The 17,227-nt window shown below is 35.7% G+C and overlaps 1 protein-coding gene across 6 annotated transcripts in view; it reads left to right on the top strand.

The window, feature by feature from the left end:
* The window catches only part of Erbb4 (erb-b2 receptor tyrosine kinase 4), a 1,069,446-nt gene that overhangs the window by 687,277 nt on the left and 364,942 nt on the right, over window positions 1-17,227 (top strand). For all 6 annotated transcript variants that reach the window (XM_087567483.1, NM_001437634.1, NM_021687.3 and 3 more), the window contains 1 exon segment: window positions 16,515-16,649. In XM_087567483.1, coding sequence (XP_087423609.1) covers window positions 16,515-16,649 — 135 coding nt within the window.

Below are 17,227 nucleotides of genomic sequence, written 5' to 3'. Positions count from 1 at the left end.
TATTAGCAGTAGTTTCAGGTATGAAATCATCGCCTCCTCCTTACCCCAATTCACATCCATTTTCAGGCTGGTAGTGTTTGATTCCAGATTGGAATAATACTGGCCAGATGTTTCCAGGCAATTGTTCTGAGCACTCAGACAAAATAAAAATAGAGGACTGGATGTGTTAGTAGAAATTCTCCAAATATTGTAGCCTTCCAGTAAATTATATTTTGTTGTTTGATATGTCATTAAATCTAATGCAAGAATACATAGGTAACAATACTGAAAAGAGAATTGTACCTCTGGAGGAACCCTGATTTATACCTTAATATGTGTCTAGTGTACATACTATTAAACTAACCCAGTCATTTAAAAAAATAAGTCATGATGGGTAGCTGAACATGATCATTGAAGATTAATTTTTATGGAATATTATTTTGAATATCACCTAGCTATATATAAGTACATGTATATATCAGGTTAACTATGAGATGAATATATAAAATAATTTTACCGTATTTACTTTTATGAGTTTACTATAAAATATGTAGTTCATGCCTTATTCAATTTAGTTAAGTATTTAATTTCATGAGAAATTTAAAGAATGTCTGCTGCTATACATTATTACTTTGTATATGAGGTAATTCAACCTTTCTATTTTAAACGTTAATTATATATATATACATATATAGTGAATATATATGTATATACATATATAGTGAATCTATAATTTTACTAGTGGTAGAAAAAATTATCTCTGCATTTTTACTTTTGTTGCAAGACATTCATAATGTAAGTAAATAAGTGAAACACTTAAAACTTTCAGAAAAAAATCATTTACCTTACATAAATGAAAAGCCATATAATAAATATAGCCAACAATAGATTCTTCTAAATACATTGACCATCAAATGTTAACATTTAAATTGTATGTCCCAGGGACAACCTTATTCCTTAGAATCTTTTTAATATTTTTTATTTATTTTTACACCAGATTTTGTTGCCTTCCCTGTCCACCCTCTGACTTTTTGACATACCATACCTGCTCCCTGCTTCCCTCCCCCCTCCCCTCACACACACTTTCTCCATGAGGATGAAGCCACCTCACCCACCCTGCAGGATCTCTAAACTTCCTGGGCCTCCAGTCTCTTGAGGGTTAGGTGCATCTTCTCTGACTGAACCCAGACCTGGGAGTCCTCTGCTGTGTATGTGTTAAAGGCCTCATCTCAGCTGGCATATACTGCCTGGTTGATGGTCCAGTGTCTGAGGGCCCAGGTTAATTGAGACCACTGGTCCTCCTACAGGGTCGCTCTCCTGCTCAGTTTCCTCCAGCTTTTCTCCAATTCAACCACAGGGGTCAGCAGCTTCTGTTCATTGGTTGAATGGACATATCTGCAATTGACTCTTTAGCTGCTCTTTGGGTCTTTTGGAGGGCAGTCATGGTAGGTCCCTTTTTGTGAGCGCTCCATAGCCTCAGTAATGGTGTCAGGTCTTGGTGCCTCCCCATGAGCTGGATCTCACTTTGGGCCTGTTCCTGGACCTTCTTTTCTTCAGGCTCTTCTCCATTTTCATCCCTGCATTTCTTTCCAACAGAAAGAATTGTGGGTCAGAGATTTGGCTGTGGGATAGCAACCCCATCCCTCACTTGATGTCCTGTCTTTCTGCTGGAGGTGGATTCAATAAGTTCCCTCTCCCCACTGTAGGGCATTTCATCTCGAACCCCACCCCCAACCTTTAGTCTTAGAGTCTCTCACTCCCCAGGTCTCTGGTACATTCTAGAGGGTCTTCACAACCTCCCTCCTCCCAAGGTCCCCTGTTTCCATTCTTTCTGCTGGCCCTCAGGGCTCCAGTCCCTTCCCCCCACCCAATACCAGATCATGTCCCTCTCCCCACACTCTCACCCCCTTTCCCTCCCCTGTCCCTCCTTCCCTCCCCAATTGTGGTTGCTTTCTTAGAATCTTTACGTGTAAAGTCCAGCAAGTTTGCCTTCACAAAAGACACATTGATTAAGCTTCTTACTTTTTATTTTAAATTTCTCTTTCTTCCATCAATTAAGCTTCCTCTCACTTGGCTTTTAATTGATTCAATTATGAAGCTTAATTTGAAAACAAAATTCAGGGATTTTGTTTTATTAGTTCATAGGTCATTTCACTGTTTACTTTTTATTAATTCATCAACAACTGTGGATGTGGTTGAAGTGCCATACTTGAAATGTAGATTTGTTAATAGACTCAGCACCTTGATACATTTACCCCATTGTCCAGCATACATGGGCTTCTCTGAGGCCTCCCGGCACATATGCCAGAGGACGGCCTTGTCTGACCTGAGTGGGAAAGGATGCACCTAATCTTGTAGAGAGGAGGAGGAACGTCAGAGCTGGGAGCACCCTCTCCGAGGTGAAGGGTGGGGGGGATAGGGAAGAACTATGCAGGTTGGGATGTAAATAAATAAAACAATTAATAAATAATAAACATAATAATAAAAAAGAAAAAATTACTGGGGACGTAGAAACAGACTCTGTAAGGCTTCTGATTTGACTATGGTAATTAAAAATCATTTTGCCTTATTCACTGCACCAGAACTACAAGGAACCAGTACAGAGTTCCCACAGCACTTGAAAATAATAAAATTGCCTTTAAAAAACTTCAGTCTTTTTAGTGAATAGAAGATTATCCCTTAAGTAGGCTGAATTCTTCAAGTTTTGTTTTACTGCCTTTTCTTCTGTGCCTACTTTTGACAGAGGCAAACGGAATCCACCTTCAGTGATGAGGGTGGGATGTGGTCCAGACACTCTAGCAGAGCCAAGAGTTTAAAGGCAGTGCTTCTCATGTAGAAATAATCCCTTAAAAGCATAATTTTCCCTTTCAACTCAATAAAATATTTTTGGAAAGTGCTTCAGGGAAATTGCTGAGTTCTTAATTATGCTTACAAGTAGACAGTGTAAGACAGAGTATGCCTCAACTCTGCTTATGTTATACTTTCTTTCTCTTTCTTAGCCATCCCTTCCGGTACAGAGGAAATGGGGAATAACACTTTGAAATTACAAACCAAGACCAGCACTTAGGCTGGACTCTCAATTGTCTGGAACACAAGGGTCAGTTATTTAGCACTCTAAACATTATTTTTCTCAACTGTAACATGAGACTATTAAAAATTCCCCTGCATAATTTTTTTAATTAAGAGAAATGCAATATTATGCATAGTCTGGTAGAGACAGCATTCTTGAAGAACTATTACTGTCAGATCCACAATGACCAGTTAGCCAGACACCGGAATCCTCACTGGAGTTTTCTGTGTGAGGAATTTGGCATTTTGCTTGATGATCGTCTCTTGCCTGATATCCCTTTTGGGGACCAGATTCCCACACACACACCCCTGGAAAAATGCTGATTTCAAGACTCCAGTAATTTTATGAGTGCTCAGAACCTATAATATGCCCCTAAAAGAGAATGTGAAACTCAGATAAGTAGGTTAAAAAGTTGAACTTGCTTGCTATTTAAATCCATAGGGCTTTATCATTGTTTTTCCATGAGTTATTTGACTCTTGGTGGATGAGAATAATAAAAAGTGGCTTACAAAATTTTTAATTTTGAGCGTATTATCAGGAATTTGAAATATTTTGCCATAATGTCAAAACAGTAAAATGTGCATCACAAGTGGTTTTTGTGTTCTTATAAACCAGTGAACAAACTTGCATAGTCTAGCTTAAAATAATTATGTGTCTTTCCAAAGGATGCTCACGAGAAAGATAGAGTCCAGAGTAGAATCAAAATACGCTCTCTGGAGGGATGTTCCTACTGTCTGTTAGTACTAACAGCACAGTGGCTGGACAATTACAGAGAGAGAACTGTGCAGTCAGCACCTCCAAGTTAACTCTTTTGGCCCCTAGTGTCAGGCTATGAGTGTAGTCCTATTAAAATCTTCATTTTAAGGATAAGTGAAACAAAACTTGAAATAGCGAACAATGCTATAAGTTAATGTTAGCATATGTTGCAAGTCAAAATCATGGCTACCCGTCTGTGTCCATATCCCAGACAGAGAGAACACTCTCCTCTGGTGTTGGACTTTTATGTTGACTGAACCATCTCCTTAGGTGCTTTAACTCCTTGATGCTTCCCTTAGTGCTAATCTTACAGGGCACCCACATTACATAAAATAAAATGTAATGACATTAATTCAATCTGGAAAACATGAACAATTTTAAAATGAAAAGTTTATTTTACTGACTTTGGAACTCATAGGCGTATTATTGCTTTTTAGGGTCTGTCCTCCTGTGACATCAGATATTCACAATATGAAAATAATTTTTTCAGTGAAAGAAAATGTGATGTGTAGTTCTTGTAGTCATACAATATGCAGATCTACTAGTTACCAAAACGTTTTAAGGAGTTTGCTTTTCAAATAGGTTAGGTCTAAAACCTGAAGTCTTTGAGTCCATGCTCTGAGTAACTGGAGCAAGGAGCTGTCTCTTTTTGTGCAGGTGTGAAAGCTTTTCCTTGACCACCGGGCAGTATTCTTCCATGTTATTCCATGTTTAGTAGTTGCTGTCTGTTTTACTGATATAATAAAACTATATTAAACTAAGCAGTGTGTGGCAAAGTCCCAGCATTCCACTGCCCTAAGTACTCAGATGCCTTTAGCAGCCTTCCCCATTTCCCAGTGACTCATGCCAGAGACAAGCCAGATCCTGGCCATTGAAAGAACTCTGGTGACTTCTCACCTGTGACCTGAGCATCATATATAACTAAGAGGGGGAGTTTGTATTTGGTCACAGAAGTGATAAGAGGGTTAATTCACTAGGTGTGCAGTGCACAAAGGATAAAGTGTTCCAGATTCTATCAGGTTTCAGGGATAGTCTTTAGGTAAAAGATTCTCCTAAAGTGGTAATATTGTTTTGCGTACATGATCCTGATTTTTCACTGCAGTCCAACAGTGAATATTAATACGTTCGATTCATAGGCCATAGAAAAGAAACTGAATCAAACTTGACTGTATTCAGCATCGAAGCAGCAAACTGCGGTGCACTAGGTCTAGAAAGTACTGGGAAATGACAAAACTAATATAGGAAAAACTGTTGAACACATCTCACTATCATTTAAAGTCAGTAGAGGGCAATAAAGGGAATACATATTATTTGAGTCAGTAAATACTAAGTTAGCAAGTGAAAAACGTAATCCGTCATTTTAAAAAATATCACTATATAGATACTTAAAAACTAGCTCTGATTGCATATTAATAAATTTCTATCTAAAATAAAAATAATACATTTCTGATTTTGGCATACATGTCGCCGATAGTTCATGCTTTGAGAATTAAAATATACACAGAATCACTACAATTACTCACACACCTAATCCTTCTTGGTATTCTTTAAAGACGCACATCAATGTGTTCTATTAAAATTCAATGTGAAGTTTTACAGCCGTCATCCCAACTATATAGAGGTTCACTCAATTGTACAGATGTTGGATTCAGCTACTTTTGATATGCATTATTTTATTTATAATCTTTTATAATAAAGCTTAAATTTGCAAAAATACAGTTAAATATCTGTGCATTTTGATATTTTATAGCATTTCAGAACCAATTTACGTGTATTACTGTATTATTAAATTTTTTCCTTATTTTTATAATTTTCTTTGTTTACAATGTTTGTATTGCAGCATTTTTTTCTGAGTCATCCAGGCCCCCAATAAACACTTATATTTCTAATAGTACCTTCTATAGGATTAAAAATCTCTATATATTTGAGAATCCAATAATCATTTTACAAGATTAAATCATTCCTCCTTTCTTGCTTCATCTTTTATTTGCAAGTTTTATCTTGCCAGAAACAAGCATACACATTGATGTGGCTATTACTGTCATCTATGAAAAATCATCCTTTCTAAAATTTCTAAAGAAGGGAAGAAATCACACATTTTGAGAAGACTTATTAAAATGATACAAACTAATATAGTAGGTGAGATATTTGAAAGTGACCTTGCAGTATATCCCAGGCTTATTGTATTAAAGCTTGTAAATAAAAGGGACAAATCATTTCTGGTACTAATATAACTCTCTTCTTTTATTGGAAAGGAAAACTCTGAACTCTGCTGATTTTTTTCTTCCAAAGCAATTACATTTTCTAGAAACTTGGAGCAGTTACTTAAGAGGATTGTTGTCTGCAATGAGGGATTGTTGCTGGATAGAGCATGAAAATGTTTGAGCTTCATGTAAGGGAGTATTTGATTTCAATATTAAGGATCCACTAAATCTCCTGTGTTTTTTGTTTACGTACCTTCACTTGTGTTCACTTATTGTCACCACAATGTTTAACTATTAGAGATTAGGGAATGTATCATTCAATATCCATATTTTTCATAATTGTCAATATCGTTTAATTTACCTTTAAGATCTTTTTTAGCATGTTATTTTTATTTTATTGGTGATTTTATTTATTTACATTTCAAATGTTATCCCCCTGCCTAGTTAAACGCCCTATCCCTTCCTCTATCCTCCGTGCTTTTATCAAGGTGCTCACCTGCCCACCCCCTCTAGCCTCAATGCCCTAGCATCCCCTACAATGGGTCATGTTATCCCAGACACCGACTTTCAAATTGTGGTGAATGACATATGCTACACTAATTTACCTATTGTTTCGTTAATAATGTCAGGTAAATGTCAAATGGTTCACAGTTCTTTGCAACACACTAAGACCCTTTTATGAGAAAATAAAAATAGATCCTCTTATTCTTTAAAACTGTATTTCTTTTCTTTATTTAATTTTTTTTGGACATTTTTTATTTGCATTTCAAATGTTATCCCCATTCTTGATTTCCCTTCAGCAATCCCCTATCCCACTCTGCCCTCCTCCTGCTACTAGGAGGGTGCTCCACCCCCTCACATACTTCCTCCCTCCTCCCACCCTGGCATCCCCTACAATGGGGCATCAGGCCTTCACCTTCAGTATTCAAGAGGTTTATTTTTGTTAGCTCTTTGGGAAAATGTAAGTTGAAATGATAGAAGTGCATACTAATCAGATGGACAATTAGAAACTATAACATAAAAAAAACTTCACTAAAAACAAAATTCATAGAGAGCTGTGGCTATGGAGCAAGTACCTTTCTTTATGCTCAGGGAAATAAAATTCGGTAAGATTGCTAGGCTAACATAGCAGTACCACTCAGTAGCTTAAATGAGAAAATATGGATTCCTCATCGATGCAGAGTTGACTAAACCATGGTATCATGTATCAGTGAACGTGAGCATGGCAGATGAAATTTGCAGATATTATGTCAAGAGGAAACAAGATGTTAAAATGATATGTGGGCTACTGGTATATGACAGTTCTTTGTATCCCTATTACTATAGTATTTGGGGCTTTGAAGTACAGCATACAGTCGTTATATAGCAGAGAAGAAATTTGGTTTCCTACTATTCTTTGTGACTTAATTAGGATCAAAAGAAAACAATTGTTTAGGGAAAGTTCCTTACAGTCACTAAAAGGCAGAATGTACTCGTCCATTCCTTTTCACGAGTTCTTCAATATTGAGCAGTCCATTTACTAGCTGAACACTCTTGTTTTGTTTTGTTTTTATATTAAAGGGGCTTTGTAGAAAAGCTATACTGGAATCTAGCACCTGGATGATTGCATATTCTGTAATATCCTTGAACCACCTAACGAGAAAAATATATAAAATAAAAGCAAAACTGTCCCATTTACCTCTAATCTGTTACCAACTAATAGAATCTTAATGTAAATAGGTGAGACAAAAAAGTCTAAATGATACTGATGAGCAAATTATTATCTAAATAATTGTCAAGCTTAAAAGAGGAAGTGTTTAATTGGTACTATGTCAGTAGCATGCCCATTACAGAAGTTAGGGTTATACCTCGAAATAATGAGACATATCATACAGCTGGCAAGTTAAATTAGATTTTGTTTTGTTTTGTTTTATTTATTTATTTTTTTATTAACTTGAGTATTTCTTATTTACATTTCGAGTGTTATTCCCTTTCCCGGTTTCCGGACAAACATCCCCCTAGTCCCTCCCCCTCCCCTTCGGTAAGGGTGTTCCCCTCCCCATCCTCCCCCCATTGCCACCCTCCCCCCAGCAATCTAGTTCACTGGGGGTTCAGTCTTAGCAGGACCCAGGGCTTCCCCTTCCACTGGTGCTCTTACTAGGATATTCATTGCTACCTATGAGGTCAGAGTCCAGGGTCAGTCCATGTATAGTCTTTAGGTAGTGGCTTAGTCCCTGGAAGCTCTGGTTGCTTGGCATTGTAGTTCATAAGGGGTCTCGAGCCCCTTCGAGCTCTTCCAGTTCTTTCTCTGATTCCTTCAATGGGGGTCCTATTCTCAGTTCAGTGGTTTGCTGCTGGCATTCGCCTCTGTATTTGCTGTATTCTGGCTGTGTCTCTCAGGAGAGATCTACATCCGGTTCCTGTCAGCCTGCCCTTCTTTGCTTCATCCATCTTGTCTAATTGGATGGCTGTATATGTATGGGCCACATGTGGGGCAGGCTCTGAATGGGTGTTCCTTCTGTCTCTGTTTTAATCTTTGCCTCTCTATTCCCTTCCAAGGGTATTCTTGTTCCCCTTTTAAAGAAGGAGTGAAGCATTCACATTTTGATCATCCGTCTTGAGTTTCATGTGTTCTATGCATCTAGGGTAATTCAAACATTTGGGCTAATAGCCACTTATCAGAGAGTGCATACCATGTGTGTTTTTCTGTGATTGGGTTACCTCACTCAGGATATTTTCCACTTCCAACCATTTGCCTACAAATTTCATAAAGTCATTGTTTTTGATAGCTGAGTAATATTCCATTGTGTAGATGTACCACGTTTTCTGTATCCATTCCTCTGTTGAAGGGCATCTGGATTCTTTCCAGCTTCTGGCTATTATAAATAAGGCTGCTATGAACATAGTGGAGCACGTGTCTTTTTTATATGTTGGGGCATCTTGTGGGTATATGCCCAAGAGAGGTATAGCTGGATCCTCAGGCAGTTCAATGTCCAATTTTCTGAGGAACCTCCAGACTGATTTCCAGAATGGTTGTACCATCTGCAATCCCACCAACAATAGAGGAGTTTTCCTCTTTCTCCACATCCTAGCCATCATCTGCTGTCACCTGAGTTTTTGATCTTAGCCATTCTCACTGGTGTGAGGTGAAATCTCAGGGTTGTTTTGATTTGCATTTCCCTTATGACTAAAGATGTTGAACATTTCTTTAGGTGTTTCTTAGCCATTCGGCATTCCTCAGCTGTGAATTCTTTGTTTAGCTCTGAACCCCATTTTTTAATAGGGTTATTTGTCTCCCTGCAGTCTAACTTCTTGAGTTCTTTGTATATTTTGGGTATAAGGCCTCTATCTGTTGTAGGATTGGTAAAGATCTTTTCCCAATCTGTTGGTTGCCGTTTTGTCCTAACCACAGTGTCCTTTGCCTTACAGAAGCTTTGCAGTTTTATGAGATCCCATTTGTCGATTCTTGATCTTAGAGCATAAGCCATTGGTGTTTTGTTCAGGAAAATTTTTCCAGTGCCCATGTGTTCCAGATGCTGCCCTAGTTTTTCTTCTATTAGTTTGAGTGTATCTGGTTTGATGTGGAGGTCCTTGATCCACTTGGACTTAAGCTTTGTACAGGGTGATAAGGATGGATCGATCTGCATTCTTCTACATGTTGACCTCCAGTTGAACCAGCACCATTTGCTGAAAATGCTATCTTTTTTCCATTTGATGGTTTTGGCTCCTTTGTCGAAAATCAAGTGCCCATAGGTGTGTGGGTTCATTTCTGGGTCTTCAATTCTGTTCCATTGGTCTATCTGTCTGTCTCTGTACCAATACCATGCAGTTTTTATCACTACTGCTCTGTTAAATTAGATTTTAAGGTTGTATTGCATTACCTAAATTCAATATTATTTACTTCCAAACTCAATTATTTATACTTCAAAACTCAATGTTGGGAGAAGTACCTGTTTGTCATTCACCTACCAATCCGTCCATGCTGTAGACACTCTTTCTATCTACCAATATCCTAAAGTATGTCATTATTTTGATATGCAAGAGAGATTCATATGGCAGGTGGTATGATATGACAGGACCTGAGGTACAGAGGATCAGTGAGTATAAAATGAAAGCCTGTCAGGACCCTTCATCAGCATTTACTGATGAATTAAATATGAGGAAATGAAGCAATGACTGATAGATCTTAATCTGTTCTGAAGATTAGCGTAGGAGATCAGAGAAAGATTTATAACAATCAGCTTCCTCATTCTGCTTTGTGAGTTTAGGGATACTGGAACGAATTCAGGTCACTAGGCTTGAGACCAAACCCCTTTATCCAGAATCTCACATTTTTGGCATTCTCTTAGGAATTTAAGCACAGAATGGTGTACTTCATGGTTCTTATTCTTTTTTTTGGGGGGGGGTTCATATTTTTTCTTTATTAACTTGAGTATTTCTTATTTACATTTCTTTCTTTTTTTATTAACTTGAGTATTTCTTATATACATTTCGAGTGTTATTCCCTTTCCCAGTTTCTGGGCAAACATCCCCCTCCCCCTCCCCTTCCTTATGGGTGTTCCCCTCCTCATCCTCCCCCCATTGCCGCCCTCCCCCCAACAATCTAGTTCACTGGGGGTTCAGTCTTAGCAGGACCCAGGGCTTCCCCTTCCACTGGTGCTCTTACTAGGATATTCATTGCTACCTATGAGGTCAGAGTCCAGGGTCAGTCCATGTATATAGTCTTTAGGTAGTGGCTTAGTCCCTGGAAGCTCTGGTTGCTTGGCATTGTTGTTCATATGGGGTAGGCCCACAGACATAAGGAAGATAAGAAAAGTATTCAAAAATAATAGATAATGTGTGAAATCATGTGCTGTCAGAAGATAGCTAAAACAATTTTATGAAGGATGTCTGACCTCCAGATCCCTGAATTCGAAGTACACCACTCCAAACAGTTTGTACTTCAGCTGAACGAATGAAAGGTCAGACTTGTTCTTATGTATTCTGAAGCATTGGGAATAAGGTAGAGTACTCTGCAAACATAACTGAGTTCTGTTCAATGGAAATCACAGTGTTTTTGCTTTTATTTTCTTTTATTATTTGCTTTTCAACCAATGGGCCTGGAAACTTCCTTGTTAAATTGCCCTGCCATGCTTGAAAAACTATCCCCTGTTACTTTCTCACATTTGGTATTTGTATCCGTGAGCTTTTGACTCTGATCACCGAGCTGAAAGATCGAGGGTTACATCACTCATTTACATTATCACCCTCCACCCCCTCCCAGTACAAATGTGACATTTCAATTTTGCACACTTCAACTCTCCTTAAATCATCTGTATAAAAACTTCAAAGCTTGATTGATGATGAATGAGCCATTGTCTCCTGGAGCACCCGGCTCTCATTAGCCTTTAGAGTCTCAGCTTATTAATAATGAACCTTGAGGGCTGACCTGGCGGGGTAGCAGCAATTCCTTGTGCTCTCAGCTGAAAGGTCTGGGCTTAAGAAAGATACAGGAATCCATAGACCAAGTCCACTACAGAGATGATGTATTGAGTATCACAGGTGGATGATGTGAGCTATATTACTTCTGTATTATTTTCTGCCAACAGACTTGTGTGGCTTAAGTTGATGACAGGGAGAAAGATATATTGCTTTGTCTCTGAGAGAAAATCCCATAAAGGATTGTGTAGCTTCACTTTGAAAATGGCCTTTGTGCGTCTTGGAATTTTGACTTCTTGGTTGCATGTTTTATCTTGAATAGATAATATAAGTCTAATATATCCAGTATTTGGATGTCTGCCCTGGAACAAGGCAAGTGTGGAGCTTTTAACCTGTGTTTTCATGGTCGTTTGCATTGTACAGTTGACCTATATGGTGCACTCCTACAAAATGAGACATTTAGATACGCAGCCAGAGATTGATGGAAACTATTTCAGTCCTGTTTATTAGATTTTTATTATATCATCATGGTTAATAGTACTTTGAGGCATATTTACTACCAATTCCACTCTAGAGCCCAAGGAGTCATGAGTAACAGCATTTATAAAAGCTGTTCTCAAAAGAAGTTTCAGCCAGTTTTTATATAGTAATTAGAAATAGTATATTGGGTTAGAAAAATACTTTCAGCTTTCTGAAATTGCTGGGAGGTCACATTCATCAGTATTGTTAGTAAGGATGTCACCTCACAATTAGACTATTTCATATAGGTCAGAGACAAATACAAGTATTATACCACAATTTCTTTGGAGAGAATATATTTGCAAAATGTCAATGATTCTATTAAAAGAAACGATCTGGCAATTCACTATAATAACTAGTTTCTGGGAAAGTTGAATATCAGAAGAATTTATTTAAATAACAAAAACATTACCTTTGTCTGACTCAGGAAAAGATATTTAAAGGCAAAGAGCATTCAAATGGCCTTGTTGTAGGATGTGAAAACACAAATTGCTTATGTTCTCTTTCAAATGTCTTATCTGCTCTTTGTAACTTCCTAAAAATAATTTCAGAAGCCTTATCAGATAGACTCAGGATTGATTATTTCAGTATAACTTATGCTTTCCCATAGTATATACTATAGAATTTGTGTAAGTTTAAGGAAATTTAGATTAACTAGAATAACTCAAAATCGGCATTGTTTAAGTAGCTAATAACTGAGTTTGATGCACCGAATACGTTTTATTTTTATATCACTAAACCGTGTTTGAATAACTTGTAAAGATCAAACACACCACCTACAGTAATTTTGTATAAGTTGTGGACATTTTGTATAAGAAAATTTGTTTTATTTCAGTTAATAAGAATTTAATTATAAAATTATGTATTATTATTATATACGTGTCTTTAGATAACTTTACATGAAAAAATTAGTAAAAAAAGTTTTAGCCTAATAAATATCTACTCTGTATATTCTTATAGCAGCACAAGAAGGCAGGGTATAATATTGACAGGCAAACAAGAAGTTCCTGATTTAAGCACAGGTCTAGAGAAGATGTCATATAAGCTGTTTAGGGGAAAAGCTAACTTTTGTCATTAATTTTACTTAGTCACAATGCAAATTAAAGAGAGATGCTACAGAAGAATTTTATTGATTAATGTTGGCATGAATCACACAGCTTACGTTGTTCACATGAGTAAAAGTTTTCATTGGACAAAGACTACCTAATGATAGATAATGCAAAGACAGTTAGGAACCATGTTTGTTAACTTCATGAAGCTTTGTATAGATATATTTAAGTTTACAATAATGATATATATATATATATGTGTGTGTGTGTGTGTGTGTGTGTGTGTGTGTGTATAAGTTAAATTCCAATTTCCAGCATAATGCAAATTATTATTTACTTTCTCTAAGTATAAAAATATTCCATCTTTTATTTAACCTCCATGAGAAGTGCTGGAGACATAAATATATTTAAATGTTTAATAAGGTTTTTAGTAACATGATATTTTATGTTTATAGAATGCCATATTTAATGTAACTTTAACACTTATTAATAAGAGTTGTGTCTTATTATGAAATTGTAGGAAATATTTTCATACAATATATTTAAAAGACTCATAGTAGTCCTTGCTCTGACCATTGATTAAATTACCAAGATTCTCCTTGTGCCATTCTTCATTTACTATGATATATTTTCACAACAGAATGTGAGTCCACTGGGATGCAATTACATTGATCTTCTTTACTGATATGACACTTTCGTCACTCCACTCTACCTAAAGTTACACCTCTTTGTCTGACTGTCCATCAAGTTTATTCATTGTCTTTCCTCTCTTCCTTTTGCATAGAAATGTTTTTTATGTCTAGACTCTAAAAATTAATTGTTATTTTTATTTTATATTTTGAGAAAGGAAACTTTGATTATAAAACAGGTTTTGTTTTCTCCAAATACATGTTCAATAGAATGAATAAAAACATTACTGTTTTATAAGTTACTAAAGATAGACTTAAATATTATTTGCCCTATCTGTCACTAAGTTAAAACTTTCATAGTCAACGATAGTGCAAACATCCGCTGAAAATCTCTTTGTAGACATGTTTTTAATATCTGACATCATTTGTTCATTACTACATTCCTACAAATGTCAATGGAAACCTGTTTTCAGACTGTGAGAATTTGATATTCACAGTAGAGAGAGGTATACATCATAAAGAGTAAAGGCCATTTCAGAGAGAAACTGTTCAGCCTTCAAAGCTAGAAATGAATAACTCTCTCCTGACTAGAATTGCTGGGAGGAAATGGTTGTTTTCAGATCTTTCAAGGCTAAAATATTATCCAGATTGATCGTTATTCTATCTTAATTTGAAATTTTAATCTGTAAGCTTGTCTCTTTTCTGCATTGCTTTTTTAAGAAGCCAAGCTCTCCAATGTTTCTAAGAAAACAATGTAAATAGTAGTAGTTGATTCATTCTGCTGAAGAAGGAGATGTGATGAGATTATTATTCATCATAGTGCAAACTGGGTATATTTGGGAATATTCTGATAGAAAGTAGGAAATGAAGAGTAAGTTTATTCGATGTGAACAATTTGAATTAAAATATGATTCATGAAGAATACGGTTTCTTTTCATAATATTTGAATTGCAACCTCACTCTTTCTATCTTTTTTTGGTAGATTTCTTTTCCAAATGTAGACTGAAAAATAACCTTCATTTCCTGGAGAGCAGTTGGAATACTCTTTCTTTTAACCTAATGAAGAGTTATTCCTACAGGCTAAGAGTATCACCCAATGTCTCATGAGAAAGCTATTGGTATAAGACATGCACACATTGTCACTTAGTAACTTAATGCCAAACATTAATACAGAAATGATTTTCTATCTTCCTTACATCTCCCATCTGCTCTGAAGAAGAGTGGATGCTCAGTTCATGAAAAATAATGAACTAGGTGTTAGAAGAAGAACAGTGATCTAATTTCTCTTTGTTTCTTTCTCCTTCTTTCACAAGAAGTGGAACCAACAGGCAGTGAAATGATTGATGATGAGAATGGGTCTCAGTTTGAAAGTGAAACTCTTTGAAAAATGCAAAATTATCTAGAGGATTTTATGCGTGCAAAGATTCTTCGGATGGGCCACCAATTTTGCATCCTCAAATATTAGTGCTGTTATGTATTCCCCTATCCCTTCATTTCATACTAGTTTAAGAAATCTCTTAAATATTTATCTTGGTCCACATACACAAATGGGAGAAAATAACTATTAAAATTAGTTTGAAGAACTGCACAAGGGAGATGATTCTCAAGGTTACATAGGAGCATGACTCTTGTTCCACACTACTCTACTCTGACTGGTTGGGATTTATTGGGCAGTAGTAATTTCATAAATTGTTGTTTCTTTGGATTTTCAAAGTACCCAGTGAAGATTTTTTTGAAGAAAGAAATACATTTAAAATTTTAGATTTAACAAATTTTAGTGGCAAATATTCATCACACACAATGATTAATATCACAAATATTTTATACAAATACATCATGTACTTTTGTTATTTTTATTTTTATTCTCCCTTAGGCTCTACCCATCTACTATTAATTCAGTCCCCATATCTCTTCCTCTTCATGCCCATTAATATTCTTGTCTTCCTATATAATAGCTAAACTCCACATATAAGAAACAAATATTGGTATTTATGTTCTTGTATTTGACATTTCATTTAATATCATTGTCTGTAGTAAACCTTCAGGCAAATGCCATTTTATTACTCTTCATAGGTGAACAAAATACTATTTTGTATAAACAACAGATTTTCTCTATCCATTCATCTTTTGGCATATCTTTGGCTAATCAGTATCAGTGTGTAATAGAAAATTGAGTCAATTGTAGCTTTCTTGGATTTTTGTCTCATACCTAGGTTCCAGTGCCAAAGAAAAATGACATAATATATTGATTTGTATTAATCTTCATGTTTGAAATTTTTCAGATGACATTGATAATATTTTAGATGGCAGATAATGTTTTGTAATAGAACATTTATTTAATTTTATTTATGATAATTAATAATATGTGAACTTTATTAAATGTCAATTTGTATTAGGTCTAAGAAAGACACTTTTGAAAATGTATCAAAAGGCTTGAGGATTTTCAGCATCTATGGATAAGGAATGATATTTTTTGAAATTTATTTTACTGACTAACAAAAAACAAAATAACAAGAGTTTTATTAAATAATGCTAATTAGTTCATACTCTGGTATATTACATTATCATTAAATTAAATAAAACAATAATTATCAAAAATAATAATTATCATTTATACTTAATGTATAATATTAAAACGAAGTAGCAGAATATAAAATATTATATATGATATATCACATTCATGGTAAAGTCACAGAAACTAAAAATGTCTATCAAAATATTGAGGGTTTCTTTTTGTATGTTAAATTAATTATTGATCTTAGTGTGTACTTTTTAACCTAGTATTGATATATAGGTAAGCGGATAAATGAAAAGAAGAATCCTGGCTCCTACTCTGTCTAACATTGAAAAAAATGGAATGATACTTTTCTGTTAATAAACAAATTGATGGTTGGTTTTGTTTCCAATACAGAAATACTAAATGGTGGAGTCTATGTAGACCAGAACAAATTCCTATGTTATGCTGATACTATACACTGGCAAGATATTGTTCGGAATCCATGGCCTTCCAACATGACTCTGGTGTCAACAATTGGAAGTTCTGGATGTGAGTACCATGACCCCATCGTCCTTTTATTTATTTATTCATTTCTTTATTTGTGTGTTCCTATCTGTCTATATGTCTGTCTGCGTGTCATAGACACACATGCACAGAAGTCATGGGAATTGGTGGATTGAAATCAGGTCATTAACTTGAGGTCTAGCATCGACCTGATGAAGCATGTCAACAGTCCCTATCACACTCTGTAATGTCTTAAAATAGTATTTTACCCTGTGCCATAGTGAACGTCTTGTTCTGCATGCCCTAGTGATATGTTAACCTCTAAATCCATTCAAAAGCTCAGTAGGTTCTTCTTCAAGTTTTAGTCAGACAGAAAATTTCTGACTAGCACCATTCTGTTAATTACTCTCTTTCAAAATTCTCTAACCTTCATTTCTCCATAATACCCCGTTGGTAATGTTTTATAACAATTCACAATAATATAGTATGAGTCATTATGGACTTCACATATAAGAAACACTTCCACCTTCTTGGTTTTAATCAAACATAAACTACTGAATTCCATTAGTTTTATGCTATTTTCACACGAGATGATTTATCAGATTAATAGTGTTTAATATGAT

The sequence above is a fragment of the Rattus norvegicus genome, chromosome 9, assembly GCF_021556685.1.
Source record: "Rattus norvegicus strain SHRSP/BbbUtx chromosome 9, alternate assembly SHRSP_T2T, whole genome shotgun sequence".
Taxonomy (NCBI): Eukaryota; Metazoa; Chordata; class Mammalia; order Rodentia; family Muridae; genus Rattus; species Rattus norvegicus.
Note: the sequence above shows the minus strand (reverse complement) of the source record. Positions and strands in the feature narration are given on the sequence as shown.